Source organism: Branchiostoma lanceolatum, chromosome 16, assembly GCF_035083965.1.
Source record: "Branchiostoma lanceolatum isolate klBraLanc5 chromosome 16, klBraLanc5.hap2, whole genome shotgun sequence".
NCBI lineage: Eukaryota > Metazoa > Chordata > Leptocardii > Amphioxiformes > Branchiostomatidae > Branchiostoma > Branchiostoma lanceolatum.
Window position 1 is genome coordinate 7,083,205 of NC_089737.1, and position 27,045 is coordinate 7,110,249.

Here is a 27,045-nt window from a genome sequence, read left to right on the forward strand (position 1 = left end):
ACAACAACATTTGGCTTCAAAAATCCTCCAGCATTTTTGTCCTCCCTTTTAAAAACGTAAATCAGGGTTTTAACAAACTGCAAATTCACTTTTCAGTCATTTTTTTTGCATTGGTTACAGTTGCGTTTTGCTATATTCCTGGGAGATTTCCCCCCGGAAGTTTAAACAAAAGACCATAAAAGGATATGTACCCATTGAGTCACCATTAACCTAACCCCAGAGGACGATGAAATCACACATTCTGTGTATTTTACGTCAGCCCAGTGGGATAGGTATTTTCCTTAGTTGATCGAAAAGTCATTGTTTCTGTTGTATAGTTGTTCCTCTTCTTCTTTTTTGATTTTGTTATAAGCCTATAAAAACGGATATGTATTTTTCATCAGAAAAATTTTTTTTTTACTCCTTAGGGGTTGAGTGTTATCTCCAACTCCAAGCAGTTACCTTGTCGGCAAAATAGGGGCGGTTTCTGACTGCATGGGGTCCGGCAATGTGAGTCAGAAACAGTATCGATTTTGCCTCCAAAGATCTGCTTGGAGATTAGGTTGAGTTAGTTATTACACCACTAAGAAAATACTAAAGGAATATGCCTCTATATGCAATAAATGGATATTTGACACACACAAACACATACAATAAAGTGTCATGCTGTCCGGCTAATACGTCACTGTCATATAGGTCCACACACGGACGCCCCCTAACTATCTATATCGGCACTGCAGGAGAAAAAATGTATTTTTTTTTCTTCGACATTCTAGCAAGTTGCGTGCATATGACATGTAGTGAAAAAAAAAGTATGCTCTATTCAGCTGCAACATAACTAGCTACGGACGCATTTTTTTAAATATATGAAAGTTTATTGAAATAATGGCACATATGGAAAGTTCAAATACATTTGTGCACAAGGTTCCTCCACAACAACCAACATCTGCACGATACAACTATTTTCACATATCATAGTGTACAATGCCACAATGTTGCTTAATTCTACATATCCAATAATATGTGAATATTTCCCCTTTAACCATTCTATCATAATTGAGGCTTTCCACTCAAAATTTCTCATATCATCAACAATTCCAGCACATAATAAATTATGATTTCACACAATGTAAAAAATAAAAGTAACCCAGTATAAAATCCCGGTCTCAGTGACTGTTTTCTTTAACTTGAATTGAAAATACATAAAACAATTGTCTCTTTGGGTTTATATCATGTTTTACAAGAAAATTCAAGCCTAATACAACTTCTAGTCACAATAATTCAATACAAGCAAGTCCACCATTTGTAAATGTACACCTTTAATTATAGTCCTTCAGTTCTGATTTCTTGCATTAATGTTTTAGTCTCCTATTGACTACATCTTTGACCACTTACACCTTTTGACTGTACATCTACTGTACTTTGCTTTCATGACAGAGTGTTCTATACAGTGTATTCAAAACTCTATGGCTGAATTCTTATCCAGTAGTTTGGGGCCTTCAATTATAAAATCAAAGAAACCATAGTACTGCAACACGTAAACGTCATAATCTTATCATAACTATAACAGTTACAGTTCCCATAGATGATACACCTATAGTCCCAAGCTTTTCTACGAATGTTTCTAAGTAAACCGTTTGATGCAGATTACAACGCTTGCAAAGATAGAATTAGAAAAAAAGCGTACCATATCAAAACCTTTCCTTCATACAATTGTACCATATTATCATTTCAAAAAAATGGTATTATATTAAACAGTACACAAAGTAAAAATTACAAAGCTGCAAAATGTTTCGCTCTGTTCAGCATGTGTTAATATTTTTGACAATACAGTAAAGCATCATTCAATGCACAGAATGGAAATACAATTTATCAAGTCTGAGTAGTGGAACTGTTTTTGACAGAGGTGGGAGGGGGGCATTTGCTCATTGATATTCTCTATCTTCATCTATTCTCCTGTATACATATATGTTTCATATTGTAAAATTAATGAACCAGTACAAATATTTGGTGTCTTCTTGTTCCTGCTTCGAACTGTGTTGAATGTATTGATACAAGATGAAACAGAATACTTTCATATAGAAACTTTGTCAGAGATTGTCTGTATTGTTGTGTTGTTTTGTGCTGTTGAGGTAGTTAAGCAATATCATCCTGTAAAAAAAAAAGAGATTATGACTGACAGTAACACTATATGGTATTATAAAACACTGTGTTGGAAGTGTTAAGCGACAGGAGATGTTTTCGAAAATAACAACTGCGTAATTACATGTACAATTTTGAATATTTTTACATACACTTTGCATACGTGTGAACCTAAAATAAACCAATCCCATGCCATCAAAACATAGAAATGCATTGTAAAGACCTATAAATGCAAATATTTGAATTTGTATTTATTGATAATGTAGCCATTCTCTCATTGGTTGAACTGCTAATTGCCATGCTTTCATTGGTTGAACTTCTAATTCTGATGGACAGTCAAGATCAGTCTATTCTTCAAGCCCTTCATGTTCCCTCTTATTGCATTTTTCTTTTTTTTTTGTATACACATATCCTTCCCTTTCACATGAAACCCTGGTCACCCCCTTCTCAATTCCAACATGGAATAGTCTTAAATACAAACACCTATTAGGACTGAAAATATCCAGTCTAAATGACTTACTAACTTGGTTAGTTCTGCCAGTATCTTGTACAAAAAGAACCTATAACACTGTTACACAATGAAGTATATAGATGACAGAGTTCAAAATCACATTATTGGTATCTCCACTAGCAGTCCAAGAAAGGTTGTATGACACTACCTACATTTACCTTTACAAACAGCTGGTAGGCATCTTTTAACACGCAAAACTTTTTAGAAAAATGTTCATGTTTAACTATATTCTGAAGACAGAAGTGTCAAGCCATTGGTTTACATGAGTATCCTTTTTTTAACAATCGTCAACACTTATTAAATCATTCAAAAAGACTATGATCCGTTGCACTGTAAAAAATCATATTGTATTGACAATGTGAAGAAAATCATTATCATCATTAATGCAAGCAATTAAAAATAAATTCCATTCCCATTTTTTCACTTTGTATAAAAGGCTCTTTTCAAATGTCACTGCCCCCCCCCCATACTACTTTCTTCACTCAGCTCCAATTACTGTAAATGATGAAATTTTCACGGTGGTATAATGTTTGCCTTTTTTGCGGTAAGTTCTTCACTGCGAACTTAAAACCACTGCGAAAATGCTTGTTCTATCTTCTGTCTTCTACCAACTTCTTTCCACTGTGAACTAAAAACTCTATTTTCTCCCTACCGCAAAATTAAATCCAAGCAAACTTAAAGACATTTACAGTATACTCCCAGTTCCCAGTATAAAACAATCTCATTAATGAATGGGTGTGGCTTTGTTCCCATACATTTCATGTGTTTTGTGAAATAAGTACAAATCTTTAAACAGTTTTGGTCTTCCTTGTCAAAATATCCTTTCAGTTACAAAAGCTGACGACCAAATCAAAACAACTGACATGGCCTAATGTAGGCATGGAATGTATCTACCTAAAATAACATTTTTTCCAGAATAATGTCACATTCAAAACTGTTTCCGTTATAAATATACCTCACCCTGCAAGCTGCACTCCTGAATTTTCCTACGAAACCATTATATATTTCACCTGCACACCATATATGTTAGGCTTACACAACCTTTAGTTAAGTACATGTACAAGTTCATTGTACAATTACGCAGAACGCTCTATGACACTTGTATACAACCCTACCTAGAAAGACTACATACAAGATCTCCCAGTTTCAGTTTGGCATTAAATGGCAGTGCAAAGAGGTACATCACAAAGAAGTGGTACCCCACCAATAACTGTAAATTGTTCAACATTAACAGCAGATTTCAAAGCAAATGCACCTGTTTCAGCAATGGTATGGTCACATTCGTTGTGCGATTGGTTCACGACAGAATTGACCGCATTCTTTAAACAGTCGTGGCTGCGATGTAAAAGTTCATCTGTCTTGGTATAAGAAATGTTGTCATAGATTTTTGACAGTAGCTTTGCTGAAAAAACTATGACAACAAAATCGCACAATGAATGTGACTGTGGCTTAAGATCGGTGGCTTTCACATTAACCGTGATTCTCATCACACTTACTGCCACCAGTGTAACAAGCCAACAGTGATCTCTGTTACACATTGGTTGGACCATAAGAAACAGGTGTCAGGTACACTGCAAGAGGTAAGGTATGTATTTCTGTGTTAGATAACATCAAAGATGTAAATAGATCAGTCTTCAGACTCCTTCTTCCTCTTCCTCTTCCTCATCTTCTTCCTCAGCCTCTCCGTTGTCTTCTTCGTCATCATCATCATCATCACCTCCTTCTCCTCCTTCCTTGAAATCAAATTTCATCCTTTTTCTCCTTCTTTGATTTTCTTCATCTTCTTCATCATCATCATCATCTTCTTCATCATCTTCTTCTTCATCATCATCGTCTTCATCTTCTTCATCGGAGTATTCCACCGGCTCCGTCGTAGTGTGCTGGAAACCCTCGTAGAATTCCTTCACGGCGTCGACCGCTGCTTTTGCGTCCTCCGCAGGACCGTTGAGGTAAAACGTGCCGTGGTGTCTGTCGCTCCCGCCTCCGCCTCCCCCAGGCTCCATGGTCCAGGTCGGTGGGATCTTTGGTCGTGCTCGAAGCCAGGCATACTGGTCTGTAAAAACGACACAAGATGTAAAACTTTAAAGACTTCTGTGTTTTGGCCACTAAAAAAGGTTAAAGGCAAACATAGTCCCATAGCCTTTTCGAGGCCAAAGGGGTAGTGGGTTGTTGTTCATTGTGTCTAGGGTACGGAATTGGAAGGCGGAGCCCAACACTCTCCTTCCACTACCTTTTACCTAATCGAAGTCAAGTACCCATTTTTAAGTCGAAGTGCCTTTCCAAGAGGTACAACATGGGTGGCATGTCAGGGGATTCTGCATTCTAACCATTATACCAACATGATGCCACAATCCAACATGACGCCACAATTTTGGCCACTGCTCCTGCCAAAAATCTGTAAATTTTCACAAAATCTTTTGGGAGGAAACAAAGTACTAAGAAAACATGATTCAAATGGAATGTCCCAAAATTTGAGTTTAAAGATGTACCGTTTGGATCATCCTTGTTTTGGTACTTCTCCTGAAACCGCTTCAGGTCATCGCCCTTCAGGTCATAGGTCACCGAGAAAGAACTCTGCATCTTCTGGCTGCCTTCGTACCATCTGAAAATGTCTTCTTTTGTGTGTTCCCCTGAAAAAAAAATGTACAGACAGGTTACAACTTTTTTTCACTCCATGAGTCCATGTACAGAGTTTTTGTTTTCAGTCTTCAGAGTATTTGCCTGGGTTGGTGTGTGTTTGTAGTTATTTCAGTATCTACTGTACTACAAAATGTAGTAAACTATAAGTGGAGTGTCAGAAGGTCAGTGAGTGGGAAGATGACCACACAGATCAGACTTGCGGGAGTGGCAGGAAGTACAGTTCAGATGTGGTAGAACAAGTTGTTAATCAGACATGACGGTCCAGGTCTTGTACAAAACCAGATATTTTATTTCACTGACATTTGGGAACTCATCTATAAGCAGCGCCACCTATGCTGCAGTGCAAAATGAACCGGTCAGAATTACCCTGAGGAAGGTGACAGACAGTCACTGAAATGTGGTTGTGATAAAATAGTTGGTTGTGCACAAAGAGTCTTTTTATTAATTGCTCAATGTACAGTACTAACCAGGTAAAAACGTCTGCATTTTTCCGTTAGGAAAAGTGATCTGTAGCTCCTCCTCTCCGTCGTACCAGGTGAACTTCCACTCCGTGGGAAGGTCGCCGAAGTTCTCCTGGATGAACTGGTCGTCGTGTCTCAGGTCCATGAACAGGACGTCCACACCCTCGTACCTTCTCCTGGCATCCGTCATGTGCTGGGTGATCTAAACACACAGTTCAACACAAAAACAACTTTTAAAGTTTGTACAATTCAATATCACAGGCCCATTCACTCTCGTACCTTCTCCTGGCATTGGTCATGTGCTGGGTGATCTAAACAAAAACAACTTGAACAGGTAATTTCAAACCTTTTGTGTAGTATTTTATATCTTGTTTCATCTCTGCATTGTTGCTTTGGGATTCTGTACATGACACACAAGTATACTGTGGTCACTACAAAACAATATTCCTGCTTACAAAATGCCAGCCGGGCAACCACAAATGAATAACACCGGGGCAGAATGAATTACACTTCTAATCTAGTCCACCTTGCTGCTTACTTACGATTTTCACAACTTTGAAGCTGTAAATAAAGGTGATAAGAACTTCACATAGAATCAAAAGATGTCATTTTCTTTGTTCCAGTACGCATGACATATGTCTGTGCATTCTGATTACTGGTGATAATAGTAATACATGTAGCCTGGATCGTTCTTTGTGTGGGGATATGTTAGATTGGGGGTCTGGCATCCAGGCTATAATACATGTAGTAGTATTTTAACCCTGTACAACCACAACCCAGCCTGAGCAAGAATTGGACTGATCAGCCACGCCCGTACCCACAAGGTCACAAGGTTCGTCGGACAACGATGGACGAAAATAATCATAGCATTTTAATTCCAGAGTATACCTCAAATGGTATAGTGAGGTACCCGGACCCACTGTAGTCAGGGTTGGGGATCAGGGCGCCATCCTTCCCCACTATGTAGGTGTGGCCGTCACGGTAGTCACTCCAGGACAGGACATCACCTGAACAGGTAACACAACAGGTAGTACATGAAAGGAGCTTGGATACTACAAAATGCAGATTGTTGACACTGAACTTGTAATACCACAGGTACCATTAACAGAAGACTCCTGTACAACATACAGGTAATCCTGCACCAATAATAAACATGTTTCTGCAAAACAAATCAAAACTGAAAGTACATAACTCAGTATCTATCAGAATTGCATGTGACCAGTGTTAGAAAACAAAAAGAATGATACATTTATGAAGAGTATGACGACAAAAACAACAAAAACACAAAAATTATTAAAGAGGATACATGTAGCTTGTGCATATTTGTTGATACACACTTTAATTTTTCATTTCCGCCAACAGCCCGGACGGGGCCTGTTGGAATATGTGACCCTAGCATTAAGAGGACATATTGTCTTGAAGCTGGCACACAGATGTTTGACCATGTATGTAGGACAGCATCCTTGGCAGAAGGTCCTGACCCCAAACAGAACAACGCTATATCAAATGTACACCAGGGCCACCAGGACCTTTGGCACAGAATTTGTACTAGCTACAGGATTAGGCAGCAGGGAACAAGTTAGATTCATTCCAGCACTGATATTCTCAGTGAGATTAACAATTGCAAGTACCGATATGAAAATATCCATGAGTAAAAGAAAAAGAATGTAATCTGTGTATGGTGTCTGACCCTTACCTCCTCCAAGGCTCGAAATGCATTTTGAGAATAGTTGTACAGAAAATATTTTAAGTGCACAACATAAGACAAAGTAGAATGTCAGCAAAATGTATCTACTAACCCTACTGTCTCTCTTGAAAACTTCAATCTGAAATTCTATAGCTAACTTCAAAATAAATAAAAAATACATCAAACAAAGTACAACAAAGGTCATATCACTTTTTCAAATACTTATATTTCAAGAATGTTTGGTTCCTTACTGTCATGAATTTACGGTTCCTTACCTAGCTTTGGCGTGAAGTCTGGAATGTCCGGTACTTTCCCGTTGGTCGGTGCAGTTTTGGGCGCTCCCAGGTGCCACTGTGGGACGTAAATGTACCTGGCGAGGTCTTTCTCCTGGAAAAGGTGAAACAAAGTCCGTTATGTATTCAATCATGACACACAAGAAAAAGTTAGTAAGAGTTCTCTTGAACTTCCTTTTTTTACATCTTTCTAAAAGTTATGGTTTTGTGTCAATATAATATTATCGCCGCCCACGGATGAGTCCATTGACGCTGAACCGATCGTCCGTCAGGATGAAAAGGAGAAGAAGAGAGATATTATAATGAAACACCTTTGTGAATTATGATTCCACAGTGCTAGAACCATGTCAGAATGACAACTCTAGACTCGACTGTATATCAAAAACAGTGTGTCAGTAAAAATCACAAAATCATTGACCAATGACACTAGAGTAAAAGTGACCAAAAAAGCTACTACTAGTACTAGGTCCAAAGAAAGACAAATTTGTAACATTCAAAACTGTATTGCCTAAAAATCGTTGCAAATTCTTTTAATCAGTGTTTATTCATTTCCATCTATAGCAAAATCGCATCCCTTTATCATTAATATTGATCAATCAATTGTTCTCAAATACCATTGGATTTCCACTCTATTTTTATAAATGGGCTTTTGTGTTTTTAAGAGCCAAATTTGCATGATTGATTGTTATGGTATGAAGAAATTAGAACTGAACACTGCAAAAAATGGACATCTAAAAACATTGAGATCTACAGTGGTGGGCAGAGGATAGCTCTAAATTCAAAGACACAAAGATACGTAAGTATGAGGAAACATAACAGATGATTCGTGTACAGACTCTGCCATAGCGTGGGGGAAGACCCAACGGAATTTCATATTTGCATGACAAAGTCCTAGAGTAACGGTGCAGCAATCCATAACGGCTGATTTTTAAACATTCAAAATGATATTTCTAAAAACTCACACGAAACAGAAATATCTGATAGTATGGAGTACACAGTAATAGAGGGGTTAAGATGTTTACAATTCTCGCATACCAAAGCATTAGAGTGAAAGATGGGGAAAAAGAAAACAAAATGGGGAGGGGGGCGGACAGGAGCTACAAAAGGCAAAGAATTTTTCGACAGATTGCGACGCATTCGCGACCCACATACCAGCCGTTCCTTTGCTTTCTCCTTCTGTGTCTTCTTCTCGCTCATTCTTGACCGTTAGTTCCGCCCAGGGCACGCAGAAAAGTTAAATAAAATGGAGGAGGCCTTGTGGCAACAAACCTCTCAAAGTGGGAGTGGTACTCGACAGTGGGGCAATGACCGAAAGTGAACTCTTATTCAAATTACCCGGGGACTATTCTACTTATTGCCAAAAAAGGTAGATCTTATGGAACACTAATCAATAAAATCAATTTGATAAATAATAGAAATTTATCAACTGGAAAAATTGAATTTAATAAAGTTGTTTAGAAAAGATGTAGGATAATTTTACATGAAAAGGGATTTTTGTGATGTTTTCTAAAGCGTATAGTAAAAAGAGTCCCCTATTCTTTGTAAAGTAGAATCGTCTGAGATTAGACCGCGAAATCTCGTGAGTTTTCCCTAATCTCGCGAGAACTCCCTCTTGTCCATCATGGCGGAGGGATAGGTTCCACTCTAATATCGCTTGTTGCTCCCAGTTTTCCTCCGTATTTCTGACTATTTCTCCGTCTCCAAACCTCCAAGATGAGCGAGCCGGGCCAAGCAGGGACCAGGTTCGCCGACTACTTCGTGGTTTGCGGTTTAGACGTTGCATCGGGCTTAGAACCGGACCAACTACAAGGTACGTGTGAGCTCTTTAAAAAAAAAGACATCGCCAAAAGAAAACGTCAAAACCCTGACAGCAGAAAATATCTTTATTGATTTTTTTGATCCCCATTTTAGCACTCATCTGGCTCTTATTTATGTAGTCACGTAGGGTAGGGGCTTGTGTTTTGTTAGAACACCAAGACTATTGTATTTTTGGCTGTACTCCAAGGAAAAAACGTACGCCAAAATGTGTAACATGAAACGACGCGACTCTTTTTTCTTTGGGTGTAGCGTCCCTGTTTTGAGTCTGAAGTCCTCGGATTTTGCCCCCTAGAATGTCAACAACACATCCTTACGAAATAACAGAGGGCTGATAAAGAATGTAGCTGTGTTTGTCAGGGGGTTGTTGCGAAGTCCCGATTTACAAAATCATGCAACAGGGTTTTGTTTCTTTCGGTTGTAGTTTTTTTCTCTCGCCATGATAGATTTTCACTACGCAGTTGATAGGTGTGAAAAATAATCACAACACAACAATTATCTACTAGTATCCAAAATCGTAGGAATTATAGCTGTTTTCAATACACATTCCAGTTTATTCCATAGACATGTACTTCCTTTTCGCTGACGTGCAGGAAAAATCCAATCCTTTGTGGATTTCTTCCGGATAGGAACCAGGAAATACGTGCTCGCTTTTAATGTCAACACAAAATAAACATGACGCGCCATAGCACCTCAAAAACCAATATTTTCCTTCCGTCTGCTATATGATAGAAGAATAACTACTGTGACGTTATTGTAGAATGTAAGAAATACAGAGACTAACACACTGTTGTTTTTATTTCTTGATTATTATTTTCTATTCCTTTATTTCATGTTTCAAAACATTGTCACTAAGCTACCATTTCTATAGTGTTTATGTATTGATATTAACACATACATATGGTTGTTTTAATGCATGTAACGTTATTCTAGTATATATTTCAAGTACATCAGAAGTATGGATTGGTGGAATTTGCAATGAATTGGGATTTCAATTTCAGTAGATGCAATTATTTGTAAATCGAACCATAGCCATGTTATGTTATGTTACTTTATTGTACTTATTTATCCATTTCTTATTTCACCACAGCCCAAACATTTCCAATTCATAATTATTTCATTTTTCTTCCAAAATAGTACAAATTCTATTACTTGATACTACTAGTAAATGTTTCCATCACGTATCACAAGCAAAACTGTGAAAATTTGTTTTTTTATTGTTTCTACAAAGGAGCTCAAGTTATCTATTAATCAGTAAAATTACTGGTAATTTAGCTACAATGTGAATGACTGTTGGCCTGGCATCCATTTTATCATGGATTGGGCAGGCTCTCTTCTGGGCTTTTGTAGCTTTCCGCTGAGAGGGCCAGCTATGGCACTCGGTATAGTACATAGTTTTACGCAGTTGAAGTTGATAACAGCCACCAGAGGGAACCCACCGAAACCACGATAGACTGGATATAAGCAGGGTGCGAAATACCTGGTTGCACGTTGCACAGTGCAACAAGATTTCGGTTGGTGCAAGTTAATTCCAAACCCAGGTAGCGCAGTGTGCAACCTTATATTTTGAGCCAAAGATCTCTATCGGAGCCCTGGAAGCTCACAAAAACAGTGTCACTCTCATAGAATTCGGTATATCTTCAATTGAAATAAAGAAATCAACACTTTTTCGTTTTAAACCATCAAAAACCCTTCATAGATCATGGAATTTGAGCTGAAATAGACGAAAACACACTGCCCTCGGCTAAACAAGATGTTGTTAGGTCAATGGGAACACAATACTATCTAATTTATTTTTTGAAATATTAGTAGTATTATACGCTACATACGAGCTTGATTTGAAGAAATCGGTGAATGTTGCTGGAGCAACCTGAAATTTGGATGTGCAACCTAGCCTTTGCCCTAGGTTGCAACATGGGCAACCTGGCTCAAAAAAGTATTTCGCACCCTGTATAAGGCTACATAGTTTTACGCAGTTGAAGTTGATAACAGCCACCAGAGGGAACCCACCGAAACCACGATAAACTGGATACCAGGCTCCAGCCAGCCTGCCGTCCCCTAGCTATACAGCCATCATGTACCAAAGTCTTCTACCAGGCTAATATTTGTGATAAGATGTATATATGTCAAGGATATATGACATCATTACTCCAGCTGTTACATCGAGGTGATACAGTCCACCATTGTCTTAGATCTCCTCCAATCTTTACTCAGCTGTGCACCGTAACACTTGTGTGTGGAGACATCAAAGGACAATTGACGTCATATCTTGATTAGATCCAAACCCACGCTACAATATATCAGATGTAGGCATAAAATAAGACCTGCGTATGTTTCGTATCTTTTTAGGTGAAACCGAATTGGGTTGTATTGTAAAGAAAATGCCTCAAACCATTAGAAAGTTCAGGTAGCAGAGAGATTTGAGTCTGCTTCGGTTTTAAAGGTATTCTTTATAGAAGAAATAGACATCAAAGTTCTAAGCTACAAATCCTTTTTCAAACTTACAAGGAAATTTTTTGATTTCTAAATTAATCAAAATGACAATAAAATATAAACGATATTAATGTTGATATAGAAATAATATTCTGTTTTTATATACAAGCCGTTGTCATCTTTCCTTTTGTATGTTTTGTCCCAGCTGTTTCCTCTTTTCAAGTAAAATTAGTTGTCCGAGGATCAATTTATGAAATGGAAGCATTGTTCCACTGACAGGCAAATACCATAGCTTTAGGCTATGATTTTATTCTTCAAGTTGGCAAGAGGTCATGTGTGGCTGGCTAGAGGCTGTAACGAAAGACACAAGTTTGTTTCTGTTTAGTTTCTTCAAAATGGTCATTACTGTGGTTTACAACTCATTTGGTAACTTTTAGAGTATTTACCTTTAGCACTCAGAAGTAGCCGTTTGGCACCCAATTTCCTATTGGTTACAGAGTTAGGCAGCAGGGAGAAGGTTAAACTCACTTCTATTTTTCTATGAAGCAAGTCAACTTGCTTGCAAAAGAGTTGCTTATGTTTTGTTGTATGGCAATGCAAGTTTTTTTTTCTGTATTCTCAAAGCTTTTCTGCAAAGAACTGCTTGCAGGTCGTCATTTTGAGCCATGGCTTGCAGCAATTAAAACATTTCAGATGAGGTCCAATTTCAAATTCTATATACAATTCTATTCACAATTTTGCTGCAACATCATGGAAATGTCAGAGCTAACAAATGTAAACACACCCAGGGTAGTACTACATCATAGTCAACCATTATTGTCTGAAGAAAATGAATGTCAGGTCGTTTTATTGCGTCTTAATTGGGCTCGTATATGGATATGTGGCTTTCACGGGCCGCGGTGTCGTCTATTGATTGATCACAGCCTTGTCCGGAATGCAAGATTTCAATTTGCTCGGAAAATATTTCACATTTTTTCCAGAAGAAAAATATTTTTGCGATCATAGGCACAACGCATGTGAACAATAAATCAATGAAAGTTTTGTACATGTATCTGCAAATGTGACATTCATTCAGAATACTTTGTTCTGTGCAAAAGTCTGTATTAATCAAATAGTGATCGTATGATTTTCGTAGCGTAGATGTTTTTATTTTCACACCTTTTTGTGGTCAAATGCTAACGATATCAATTTTTTTGTTTTGAGTTGGATTTGCTGAATTTAGAGTAAATGTAGTTTGTCTATCTTTAATTGAATCAAACTCCAAATTAAAACCTTACAATGCAGATCTATACGGTATAATATATCTTGCAAACTTGAAAGAATCCATTGGTTTTGCTCATTATGCAGCAGAGTGATTGTGTACTCATGTAAAAGGGAAAGTGGTGTGATACAAAGGGTGACTCATGGGATAGTCAGCCCCCAATAGGTCAGTCAGGACCCCATAGGTGCTATTGTCATGCAAATGACCAGGTCATCAGGGAAAGAAATTAATCAAACACCTCTTATAGGACCGTACCATTTTCACATTTTAGGGGTTAACTCACTAGATATTTTATACATTTTCCCTATTTTTCTTTGGAAATGAACATTAAAAGTTATCAATCTAATAGAAATGCAACATGCTTTGTGACATTACTAGAAAATGATGCAAACTTTTTTCAACTTGGAAAAAAAAACCCAGCCTATCCCAGATTTTCCTGTCTTTCAGTGCATTGTTACGATTGATTTATTTTTCTGTTTATCACACTGTCGCAACCAATTTCACCGATTATGCGTTAGTCTAACAACAATCATGGGTTTAGCGTTGGTGCCATATGGTCCTTTGACTCCTTTCAGATTAGTTTTTCCAAGTAGGTTTTCCCATGCCAGGTATTATGATAACATATAAGCCTGAAGTAGCTGTGTGATAAGAATATTGTAGCAATATTTTCTGATAGAAAATTTTGGAACCATGTAACTTTGTACATTTATACTGTCTTCTTGACTTTTCTGTACCAAACCTCAATAAAGAGCACAGAGTATTGTGTCAAATTTGTACCTTTGCCAAATTATAAGTTATAACCAGGTTTTGCATGAGTCAGAACTTGGCCAACGGCCATCATGTCAGACTGTATTTGTTAGATTTATTTGTTCAAGTTATGAACTGACATGCAGCCAAGGCTGCCCAACTAGCCATAGACTGTTATTGAAGGCTTTAGCCCCAGTACAGGTTATCCAGAACAGATAGGTTTTGGCCAGAGTGGACATGTACCAGGGCAAAAGTTCAAAGTGTATCAAAATTTATTATAGTCTGCGTAATTCAAACCCCGCTGTCTGTGGCTGATGTTGGGCTGGCCACTATAGCATGATTCAATCAGGCTATGAAATTTATATCTTTTACTAAAAAGTTTTAGCAATTTGCTAAAAGGGAGGCAGCAAAAGACATTGGTGGTATAGGGAGGTAAAAATGAAAAGGAAAAGGACTGAATTCTATCAGAAAAGGAGGTTTGTAGATGAAAAATGACAGAGAAAAAGAAGGAACTTTGAAAAATAAATTTGACTGAAATTTCTTGACATCAAGTCTCGCAATTGTTTTTTCCATACTTAATTCAAATGGTCTACATGTAGAAATTCAAGGCCCAGCAGTATCCTTGCAAGCAAGGTTTTGAAAAAAAAAAAACCCTGGGCATCTGGTCTCTTTTGACCCAGTTATAGTAGGTCAATATTGAACTGTAGCATCTACTAGTGTTTTGTTACAATTGGTACATAATGTTTTCCAGTTGGTAACCTACTTTATAAGACTGACTTTTTGATGGACACGAAACCACCGTACCTTTTTGATTGACATTGGTACTTAGTTTAATGGTATTGACATACGTGTAGATGTAACACTTCCTTTCAAGTGGACGTAAAAGCCACTGGCACTGGATGATGTATGGAAGAACCCAACAGACTTATTGGGAAGAGAATTAAGAGGTGACCGGATGTGCCTGACTACTAAGCTCATGCCATGGCGATCAATTTGATGCCTTATTGCAGTCTCTAGTCTCTGAGCCACTGATTAAAAAGCATGAAGCTAAATGTCTCCTAAGACTAAAGGGCTACATGTTGTACATTGTGTGCCTGCTTTGACCATAGAACACTTGTATGTGATACTGCAAATGTTAAAATGTATGCTGTCGTTTTTTGCGGTGACCTCTTGATATCAAAATCGAAACACTGCAAATGAGTGTTTTATATATCTACTATATGCCAGAATTGTTTCAATTGTGAACTTTCAAGCACCGCAAAAACCTATTTTCTCCCCTACAACAAAATAAAACTACTGTGAAAGTAAATGCATTTACAGTATTAGCCCCCCCCCTCCCACCTACATGTACGGACACAAAAGACCGAAAGCTTCCAATATCTCACATACATGTACTGGATAGAATTCAACATTGTACGTTTTTGATTTCTTTTTTAAAGGATTTATTAGTATATAAAAATTACCATAAGATAAGTCTGATATTTGAACTCACAGACACCTTTTTAAGAATCATAAAAATGATGAGTCAACATTAATTTTCCCACCTGTTGGTTAGTAAGCTAAGGAAGGTCACATTTGTCCCTCATGAAAAATTCAGAAGTTTCCGGTTTATCTTTGTGTGTAGGCCGTCTTTGTTCTCTCCAGGCCATTTCCTGTGCAAAATCAATACAGTTTGAAGCTTCTAGGTTGTATATCTTAGACTACAGAGTCTTCTGGGGCAGAATTACTGATGTTGTCTATGAAATTATGTACCCGACATCTACAATGTATTACTGTACCTTATCATAGACCAAATTTCAACTGGGCTGAAGTTGTAAAGAAAAAGGAGTATTTTAAAAGGCTTGCAGTTATTTGAATACATACTATTGTGATTTAGAATATACAATGTAGATCATAATAATCGTAACAGAAATAGAACCCGTAATATACATATTACTATCCAAGAATTGGTAGAAGGTTTGTTTGTTTGTTTGTTTGTTTTATTAAGAAGAAAGTATAATAGCACCCTCCACACACACACACACACAAAAATGTTGTTGGCCTGATTGGTCCGTCCCATAATTTGATTCTACAACACAGTAGTCTGGTGCAAAATTACCAATTACTACTCAATCCCAAACAATGCACAGGTGTTACTCTACCAGGCTATGGTCCATGTAATCAGCCCCTTTCCCATTATCTTTCATAGCAGTTTGTTTCATTTACTTTGCCCTGGCTTATCCAAGGTCATGTGCATTTCGAAGATAGACTGTGGGCTCGAAATCATTTTTTCTGCATACCTACCACTGTGCATCAAATGGCCAAGTGGCTAGGCAAGAAGACGCAAGATCAAGAGCTCCCGAGTTCGAATTGGGAAAGGCACTTAGCACGACTTTTCCCTTTCCATCCAGGTGTAGAAATGGGTACCTGACTTTGGTTGGGGAGGTAAAAAGGCGGGGGACACAATAGATAACAACCCAATGCCCCTACGGCTTCAAAAAGGCTATGGAACTACCTTTACCTTTTTACCTACTTGTAAGTAACATGTAAAATAACCCTCAACAGACAAATTCTACCTGTACCACTCATTTTTGTCTGCAATGCTATCAGTAATCTGTATTGATCCATTGTTGAAGGATGTCACTGTTTTATATCATATAAAAACTAAAATTAGTAACAGCAAGATCAGATAAATGCACTTCTGTACAAGCAAAAATATCACACTGCAACTGCTTGTATGATAACTTTTAATCGTACAAATGGCATATCAAATTATATTGATATCATGTTGCAAAGATACATTTTGTATATTCCATTAGTATGATTACATTGAGTGTAGGTGTGAAATTAAATACACAAAAGCAGATAGAAACATTTTTTTCAAATACACAGCTGTCGCCGAGCTATGACATCATTTGATCAATATCATATAATATGTAAATATTGAGCTCACACATACACAAACACATTTTGTGTTATCATAATAGAACTGGCATACTATGATGAGAACACTATATTGTTTATTAATGTCAAAGTTGAAGGCTTGAACTTCCTTGTTGACAGTCATGTTGATAAGTGCCACTAACTTTCTCACACTCACCAACTATCTGGTTTAACGTCTGTACATGTTGTTCCCCATCTCGCGAGGGTTCGGTGTATTTACACGTTGATGTGGTGGCTTGAAGCCAGGTGCCTTGTTCCTGTGGGTTAACACTGTGTAGTTTGGAGAGACAAAAGTCTTCCCTTGTGTAGGCAGTCCATCTATTACATGGTTACCAACATGGATTTCATCCTTTCACGGTCAATGTGATGATCTTTCTGGGCCAGTTCTCTTCAGTCATTTTCTGAAGGTGACTATATTGCACTAACAACCTTACAAAAGACAAAGCATAAGGCTTTTCTTTGTTAGCTAGTAGTGTAGCATGGCTTTGCACATTTTTGACCAAACACACCAGGTCACCCCAAACTACTCTTCTTGATAAGTGTGTTGGGCTCTTTTACGAGTAGAGGTTTGATGCTTGAGGCTGATGCCCAAGCTCCTATATAGTCATACATGGGGCTGGCAGCTTTACGTCCCCATTCGATAGGAGGATGCTTCTCTTTTTTTAACAACCTTTCTATTGATCTAAGATGTTGTTCAGCACCAAGGACAAAACTTGAGTATTCTCTTTACTCATGTTTTGTCCTTGGTGCTGAACAACATCTCAGATTACATGTCTACTACTGAGTACTAGTTTGTGGATTATTTTTGGAAGATGATTAGATAGCTGTTGTTGTACAATAGTCATGTATCTATTACCAGTATACAGGGATATGATGTTCAGAACAGATTAAAATAAAGGACACGTTAATCTAGTAATAAAAGAATAAATGAATTGTTCACAGTGTTATAACGATCATTTACGTTCGAGTCTGTGAAACGTACCTATTCCGCTGTCTCACTTACGTATAAATCATGCATTTTTTCCTTGCGAAGTACCCTGTTAAAATATTGCTCTCCTACCCCCCAATCCTTTGTAATGTACATAGTAATTTATCAACTGTAAGGCGATACCTACACTCCGTATCAACTGCGCGCAGAAGTAATTAATGATTCCGGCGCGTGCTTGGTGCTGAGGGTATGTTATAACTTAAGTTTGCGATAGCGGAGGGAAAATCAATACGTTTGGGACAATATCACGTATATCGGTGGCCTGCGTACGCCACAATATAGATGGGCCTGTTAAAATTTGGTGCCAGAGATTCTAGCCAACATGCATCATTAGAGCAGAATCTATTTGTATAAAACATCTCTTGAGAATTTTAAGGTAATCCTGTTAATGAACCATACTTTTTCCAAGGACATTCGCCTCTTTTTATTAGATTGTATGTCTGATTTTTGTATAGTTCGCTGTCATCTATATTTTTCGTGGTAATGGCGTGGCTTAACAATTTTTGTTGGTTTCATTAAGTTGAGTGCTATATGTATTACAGTCGATCATTTGTAGTATGAAGTATATATCATCAATGATATAGGGAAAAGTCTAGTGAATTAGTCTGATAGATGAATATATAGAATGTGAAAAAATAAGAAAATTAAAGTCTAGCTTCAGATTTACTTCTTGCTAAGCGCAAACCAGTTTAATTTCTTAGAAATAGAAATGAAAATACCCGGTAAAAAGAAGGCATGTACTTGTACTATACAGTGACTTTTAACCTTTAGCACACTGAGGTAGCCATTTGGCACCCAATTCCCTATTGGCTACAGAGTTTGGCAGCAGGGAGAAGGTAAATGCAAGAATAAAATCTTGGAACAACATTGTAGTATCTATTATGTCATACCTGGGCCTGATACGGGTGTTCCGGACCATGTGATAACTATCCGGATCACATAGGGTTCGGGAGGGTTATCACACACTGACATAGGCTTCCATGGAATATTTTGAATGCATTTCGAGCGCGTAGGTTGCGCCGCCATCGGAAATTCGAATACCAGATTCGGAGGTTAGAATCAATGTTGTTACAGTTCCTTGTTCGAGGACACAAAACTCCCTCAACTTCTGGCGCATTCCGCATTGAAATGTGTGTTTTCTCGGGTGGGTATGACCAAGGTATGACATAAATAAAATACAACACGTTGTATTCTGCATCACCCTCGGTCGGGCTGGTATCTCGGGTGATACGGAATACCCCGTGTTGTATTCTATATATACAGCTTATGGACATTGGTTGTGGATATTTCAATGAAATATTTGATAACTGCAACAAAACAAGGGCTTCATTCAACTGTCAGCAGCATATTAATATATAATATTGTGATTTTTAATGTTTTTCAAATCAGGAAAAAATGAAGAAGGAGAGGAAACAGGTGAATCTAGATTCTAAGATCCAAAAATTCAATTTAGCTGGTGCGGCCTAAGGACATTTATGTACATTTTTTACTTTGTAGAAATGACTGTCATTGATGGGTGGGTGATACTTATGGTTTGAATAAACTGGTTCACAGTTTGAACTGGGCATGGGCAAGGTCAAAGGTGAAGGAACCTAACTTGTAAATGCTTCTTGTTTAGACATGTTTTGTTTATGTCTCAGGGACGATCAACTTTGAACTAGCTCATATCGTGAATGTGGTGATTTAACATGACTGTATACCTTGCTAAATTCTCCTTACCCATGAGTGGTGTATATATATATCTAAGGATATTTTTCAAGATGATATGTTTCTTTCTTCCGACAGCCCACAACCTTCAGCTGACCCCCCTGGAAAGGTCGTACAACTCCAAGGTCCTGGCACACTACCCTGACAATGTCACGTGGAACCCCTTCGACGAGAGTGCTGTTGGCATGGTGAGGTTTTCAGAACTTGTATAAAAGATTGAGAAAGGAACTTCAAGGCAAACCTTCACCAAAAAGAATTGAATTTAGATATATGGACTTTGTAAATGTGGATTTATTACTCTAAGTCTGTGAAGTAAGTTTCTTTAGAATAAATCATGCTTGAACTCGTTGTGCAGTCAGATAGTCCAAATAGTCTACTCATTTAGCTGTACAATATTTGATAAAAGCAGAGGGAAGGTGTAGTAAATTACATCTTCATTTTGTTAGAATCCCAAAATAAGTTCTGGATCTATCTTCCCCAAAATGCGATTGCCTGCTCAGAAGGCCAAGGTAGTTTCATCGTTGAAAGCCACCCATAACATTTATAGATCAACCGACTGGATTAACAGCTTACTGTTATATTCTTTTTGAATTGTTCTGCAGCTTTGCCTTCCGAAGGGTCTGTCATTCCGGATAGAAAACGAGAAGCGGGAAACACGCTTCCACTCCTTCATCATCACGCGGGAGGACGGCAGCCGGACGTACGGAACCTCCTTCACGTTCTACGAGAAAGTCGTGGACAAACAGATCTGCGAGGCCATGCAGACTCTCTTTGCCATGCACAAGGCCGAGCTCAGTAACCGCCAGTCCCGCACCGTCTTTCCCCTCATGGACCGCACTCCGCCCGAAATCGGAGACGAGAACGAGAGATACGTACCGAGAACTTACGACATAACCTCGGATGTTTTGTACGTCACCAAGAGTATATGCCTTATAACACCACTGCCTTTCATCCAAGCCTGTAAAAAGTTCCTGGCCCAGTTGTATGAAGCAATATCGTCACCCTCGCAACCTCCGCTACCCGTAGAAAGCTACGTTTACAATGTTCTGTACGAAGTTCCGCTGCCGCCGCCGGGGAGAAGTTTACAGTTCAACGGCGCGAAGGGCTCGGTCACGTGCCACCGTCCCGGCGCAAATGAGCTGCCGTTGTTCGACTTCCACATACGAGAGATGTTCACGCTGCTTGGCGTGGACAGTGTGCTACAACTGTGGACCTGCGCTTTGTTGGAAAAACACATACTGCTGTATTCACAAGGTAAACATAATAACTTTTGTGCCGACAGTTGCTATCAAAAGGCATCTGATATGTCCTAGTCATACAATTTCTAAAAAAAGCAAATTCTAGAAACAAGAATTGGCATTGGTTAATTTTGTTTCACCAGGCAAATAACTTCTAGCTTCTTTTCATAGGACTGGTACATTATTTAGGTTTCATGCAAAAGGAGCATTTCAATTATTATTGTAATACTAGAAAATTTGAAATCATTGTCGAAATACTCTCATGTATTGCTTGCCATTCAGCTGACCATTTACAAATTGATTATCATGTAAGAAGTATCGTGTGAAATCATGTGAAATATTTCAATTAGAAATTTTGATACTGAAACATTAGTGAAATGGTAGCTTTCAATGTTTTTTTCCTAGATACAAGAATCAATGTTTTCGCGTTTTTTTTGTCAGACTACCATCGCCTGATGCTGCTAGCGGAGAGTCTGAGCGTGCTGCTGTTCCCGTTCTCGTGGCAGCACGTGTACGTGCCCATCCTGCCCGCCTCGCTGCTCCACTTCCTGGACGCGCCGGTTCCGTACATCATGGGCCTGCACCACAGCGGCAGGGACGACAGGTCACAACTGCAGCTGCCACACGAGGTGATGTCATAGACCTTTCTTACGCAGTGGACATGGTAGAATGAAACCAAGGCCCTTGTGGCAAACTATAGACCGATCCTAACTGTCAATCACAATTAGCAGTTTAGCCAATGATTACCTGATAATTAGAGAATCAACCAATGAGGAAGTGGCTGCATGACCGTCAAATATCTACATTTCTATGTTTTTATTTTGCATTTCTACGTTTTGACGGAGGAGGGCAGAGACTATGGGATTGGTCAACAAAGCTCTAAATTGCTGCATCTTTTTTGTGCATTACATTAGTTATAATATTGATACTTCGATATCATATTTTAAAACTTAATGTGATTTAGGAGGAAAACTAAATCTGTACATTATTTTGCTTCTTTGCCTCATTGGCCTCATCTTCATTCTATCATGTCCGCCGCGTGAGAAATGTGTGTTGATTCAGTCTTTCATCCCTTCTTTCATCTAATTCTTTCACTCACTCTCTTGCTCACTCTACTTTGCATCGTACATCGTCTGGTATTTTTCACAGGAAAGCTCACAGGATTTCTTGCAACTTGTCCTCATTTAGATTGAAGTGTGGCAAAAAACTAGCAAAATAGAGAAAATTTTGGTACAGATGAGAAAGTCTCAATTTTGAAAAAAAGCATAGGCTAATCCTCCAGAAGACTTTATTCTGCGCCCCAATCACTCAAGCCATTGAAGTAGCAAACTGCTAGCACATGATCTCTAATTACATTATATATTGTGTTAACCTTTAGCACTCTGAAGTAGCCGTTTGGCACCCAATTCCCTTTTGGTTACAGAGTTAGACAGCAGGGAGAAGGTTGTATGTGCCAACAGTGAATCAACCTCTGATAATTATTCTTTTTTTTTCTTCCTCTGCAGGCCTCTCTTTGTTTTGTGGACATTGATAAACACACAGTAGAGCTGCCAGAGGACCTCCCACAGTTTCCCAAGAAACTCGACGTCCTCCAAGAAATCTCTGAGATCCTGGTCCGCAGCAACGTGCCTCTCGAGCCCGGGATGAACCCGCCAAGTCGTAGCGACTCTGGCTGCCATCTTAGCGACGACGGTCGCACGGGAAGCCCCGCCCACACCTCGACCCTCAGTAAACGCGACATTCTAGAAAGCAGCGAAGCCATCGCAAAAATCACCGCCATCGCGCAGCGGATGGGTGTCAGCCACACGATTAGCGACATCGCGAAATCCCTCCCAGAGATTGCTGGGTTCGAGAAGAAAGCGAAGGTCGATCAAGACCTTGAAGACATGAAACTGAACGCTGCGCTACGAGAAATCTTCTTACACAGAATAGCTTCCTTGTTGCTTGGTTACGAATCCTTTGTTATCCAACCAAACGGTGACCTGGAGTCGTGGTTTAGTAACAGGGAGCAGATGACTAACTTCGACAAAGCGGCGTTCTTGTCGGACCAACCAGATGTCTACTTGCCTTTCTTGTCGCCTTTTATTGAGACACAGATGTTTGCAACACTTGTGGACAACAAGGCAAGTAAACAATTGTTAACTCCATATTCTCGCTGAATATCTAAAAAAAAATCTATGATTGAAAAAAAGCTCAGATTTCGATGTTATCTTTAGTTCTTTGCTGTGTAGCAGATGCCAACATGTCAGTGGAGAGAAAATAAGGTTTTGAAGCTAGAATGATTTTGTTGAAAAGAAGTGTGTACTTTTATTTTTGTGTACTACTACTAGAAAACAATGTCTATTTCTAGCAAGTTTTCAATAGAGTGTCCTTCAATTTTTTATCAGATAATGGCCAATTGGGAGCCTATCGATGACAACTTGAAGATCTTTGACGCCAAAATCGAGAACATCAAGTCATCCAGAAACTCCCACATCAGGATGTCCAACCCAGACAGGTCCATCATGGTGGAAATACAAGGTAACCACTTCTGACACCCCCTACCTACTATTAACTGTACTGCAGGGCAAAGTTTATACAACTATTAACTTCTTTTTTTTTACAGCTAGCTTGACCCTTCTCTAACAGTGTCATTTTCCACCTTTGTGCCACCATGAATTTAATCAAGTGTGCTACTAACTTAGTCTCTAAAATCTTTTGTTTGCTACATTTGTATCACAAAACAGGTCAAGTTTTGCACTCATATTACAATGATGCATAATGTTCTGACTCATAACATTAAAGCTGCAGCTAATCAATTGAAAACTACAACATCTTAGCACTCTGACTTTCTATTTGGTCTATGTTTCACTCACTTGTTATATATGACAAGTTGTGTTTTTGTGCTGGGTTCTTCTTACGTTTGACAAAGAGATATACATTGTAGTCTAACAAGTTACTACAAAATATGTAGTCCTTTGACAAAAATGTTTTAATCTCATCAAGTTTTCAACTACGCAATATTTTGAAGATAAACATATTGCTGAAGAATTATTGCATACTCTTTCCAGACTGTTGAATGTTATTAATGGGACATTTGTGGTGGGCTATCATATCTTGTATCATGTTGTAAAGATAAGGTGTACTAAACATGGACCCCACTCTTGTTTCCCTTGGCTGTGCTTACATGGGGAAAACACAATGCAGACTCGGGTAAGTTCTTGTCACTCAACGGCAAGTTTTTACCAGTGTGAAGTTTGACTTCTTCTCAACTTGCAGAGCTTCCGAGATTTTTTCTACTTTCACTTTTGACATCTGAAGTTTACTGGTTGCTCTTAAGTAGATTATGCATAAGGCTTCTTGTAGAAGGAGAATACAGTGTACAATGTATTTTGTTGTTTGATAGATCACTTTTTCCAGGCCCTCACATACAGAGAGCACTTTCTTGTGTTTTTCTGTATTACATGTACCTTGACTGACTTGCATCGCTACGATTCTCATACTTTTAGACACTCTACTGTTAGCAGTTGACCATCTAGTAATTTGTGAACATCATTGATAAGTAAATTACCAGTGCAGTATTCAAATCCACAGGAATTGTCTCTGGCAATATCTTAAGTCCTTTAGCTTGTATACCGAGCCCAATTCTATACATAACAGTTATGTACGTAATAAGATTCTGAAGTTGCAAAAATTGCATTTTACCACACATGTCAAGCTTTTATCAAAATGTATATGACATGTATAATGATACCATCAATTGGATGGGTCTTTTCTTTTTGTCAAAACCTGTCTCTGTGAGTTATTTATTATTTTTGCCTGAGTCGTTTTTTCTCAAAATTTTAGTTCTCTGTTGATGAAATATAGATTTGACAAAAGTTGTGGTTGCCTTACAGAAAGAGCCATCACAGAGAAGTGGAACAAAGTAGACCACATGGCCGTGCACCCCCACCTCCTCAGTATGAAGATCGGACAGGGCAGACACGAACCCGGGTTCTTCCCCGAACTTCAACCTGACGTCATGTGCTACGAGTCTAGTAGTGGCAACAACAGGTAAGGAGTGTAAATTACGCCCCCCTCCCTCCCCCAACAACTGTTACAGCAAACTGTATTGGCTGCAAGCAGCTAGGTGGTCGAAGCTAGCATTATTCTTGCAACTATGACATTTCTAACCTACTACATGTATTGAACTGGAACAATGTATGATACATAAAGATATAGTGTGTCTAATATAGGTACCATTCATAGAAAATAGTTTATGCTTATCTGTGTAGTTAAGTTGTTCTTGCTTGCAATTTGCACTCTGACGATTTACTTTTTTTTTTAATTTTTCTGATGAATCTTTTTTTTTTACCCTCAAAAATTATTAGATATGATTTAATGTAACAAGCAAGTTGTCAGCTCTTGATTAAAAAAGAAATGTGTAATGTCTTTGATATTAATTTTTTGAATGACTGAAATTCAGAACAACATATTTAAACAAATAGCATCTAACACTTTTTACATGACATGTACATGTACTTGCATTGCCTCTCATTCATGCAATCAGCTTGTAGTGTGCTTTGGGCCTTTTACTAGCAACATTTGTTTCCGTTAACTTGTTTTATTTTACAAGTACAATGTAGTTTCTTTATTCTGTCATTTCTTTCTTATTCTTTTTGCAGACACATTTCTCTTGAATTTCATGAATTTCTTTTCTTTCATTCTTAAGTTACAATGCAGGGTTTGTACGTGGACAAGACACTGTCAAATCATTGGCCATTATTAATTATTGTTTAGTTATTGAAAAAGCACATCTAAAAACATAGTCTTGCCATATTCATAGTTACTTGTATTACGATTTCTGAAAAATCTGACAGTATTTCAGATCTATGCATGTATCTGTTAATTGAAGACCATGAAAAATTACATTTTCTTTTTGTCACTTGCAGTTGTAGGTACTATATATACTCATTATGATTTTAGCAATCACTGTGATAATCATTATGGTACCTCAAATTGCAAGTAAAGACTTCAAACCAGTGAAAAATGTCTTGAATATAGTCTTTAAAGTTTAAAACATGCAAGATTCTGATAATGAAAATTTTTTAACAATGAGTTACTAAGTACTCAAGCAACCAGATAAAATCCGTAAATTCTGTCCAGTAACTGTTACTTAATGCATATTCTATTATTTGGATATCTAACCTTCATCAACGAATTTTAAATTTGAATGCCCATTGTACAAACCCTGCGTAACTTTTGGTGGCCTGGGTCCAACACATGGTGTACACGTTTCTTCCAGTGCGTTGCAAGATGCTTATTCCAGCTTCTTTCTCAGTCCACATGCCGACGAAATCGAGTGGGATGACTACAGGTTTGTCACACAACGCCCACCCCCCTCCCCTACACCAACCTGTCCACCCCCGTAGAATAGTGTACTAGTCCAGTAAATGATGCCATTGCCTGCAGTTTGGACTGAAGTTTTAAGCAAATTGGCTTAAAACTGTTGAAAAACTTGACACATGTGTCTTAAATGTAAAACTTAAAAGACAACCTTTCTTATTTTTTATTTCTTCCAGTTTTGTCGACTGAACTTTCAAATTGATGATATTAAAAAGTTTCAAAATTGTATTATTGTTTATAATCCAATTTGAGTTAACTTCCAATGAAATGTTCTTGTATGATTCAAATGTCTGCTTTACAATTAATTATGATATTCAAAATCTATGGAATCTATGATTTCAATTTTTTCACATGAAATCAGAAGTATACCCAATTTGAATCCTAAAATCACCAAATTTTACTGTTACATGCAATGTGACTGTACACAATTATACAGTATGCTTCTACATGTATTGTCTGTGACTTCCTGCCATCCATATACTGTCTGCTATGTGTGTGTGTGTCCTCTTTAGATAAGTGTGTTCTGTCTTCTCCTGTGCACCTCTGCTGACATGTGATACACTTCCAAATGCAAATATCTCTCTACAAACAGTCTTGCTACAGACAGACATATCACTGAACAATGTAACATGCATGTCATTTACTGCAATAGGCACAGAAATACACATTCTTGTAAAGTACAATCACCTACATGTACATGTAGCTCTGATGATTTAGTGATTTTTACACATGACCCAATGAAAAAAGTATCGGATAACAGCTCTACTAATTTTTTGTGATAATTCATAAAATCATTCAGCCCATCAAAGATGACATGATCTATAAATGTCCAGTCATCTGCATTCCTTTTTGACATC

General features: G+C 38.1%; 2 protein-coding genes across 2 annotated transcripts in view; one reads left to right on the forward strand and one right to left on the reverse strand.

The window, feature by feature from the left end:
- Window positions 1-832: 832 nt before the first annotated feature.
- On the reverse strand, window positions 833-9,038 carry LOC136421614 (uncharacterized). Its single transcript, XM_066409069.1, has 6 exons — window positions 8,866-9,038; window positions 7,696-7,807; window positions 6,622-6,740; window positions 5,740-5,935; window positions 5,122-5,262; window positions 833-4,685 (listed from the first exon to the last, which is right to left on the reverse strand). Exons 1-6 carry the CDS (start codon window positions 8,908-8,910, stop codon window positions 4,267-4,269), a joined length of 1,032 nt encoding a protein of 343 aa, XP_066265166.1. The 5' UTR covers window positions 8,911-9,038; the 3' UTR covers window positions 833-4,266.
- Window positions 9,039-9,304: 266 nt separating this feature from the next.
- Window positions 9,305-27,045, forward strand: part of LOC136421305 (DENN domain-containing protein 5B-like) — a 35,999-nt gene continuing 18,258 nt past the window's right edge. Inside the window, exons 1-7 of the mRNA XM_066408516.1 lie at window positions 9,305-9,523; window positions 19,665-19,774; window positions 20,189-20,840; window positions 21,266-21,453; window positions 22,330-22,947; window positions 23,212-23,344; window positions 24,700-24,856. Of these exons, the coding sequence (XP_066264613.1) occupies window positions 9,427-9,523; window positions 19,665-19,774; window positions 20,189-20,840; window positions 21,266-21,453; window positions 22,330-22,947; window positions 23,212-23,344; window positions 24,700-24,856 (1,955 nt within the window). The 5' untranslated portion in view covers window positions 9,305-9,426. The remainder of the gene's footprint in view (window positions 9,524-19,664; window positions 19,775-20,188; window positions 20,841-21,265; window positions 21,454-22,329; window positions 22,948-23,211; window positions 23,345-24,699; window positions 24,857-27,045) is intronic.

Bases quoted from the DNA above. Each gene is read 5' to 3' on its own strand.
- LOC136421614 (XM_066409069.1), bottom strand. From the start codon at position 8,910: ATGAGCGAGAAGAAGACACAGAAGGAGAAAGCAAAGGAACGGCTG. The intron at 6,741-7,695 runs GTAAGGAACCGT...TTACCTGTTCAG, and splicing joins AGACTTCACGCCAAAGCTAG to GTGATGTCCTGTCCTGGAGT. The intron at 5,263-5,739 runs GTTAGTACTGTA...TTTTTTTTTCAG, and splicing joins AATGCAGACGTTTTTACCTG to GGGAACACACAAAAGAAGAC.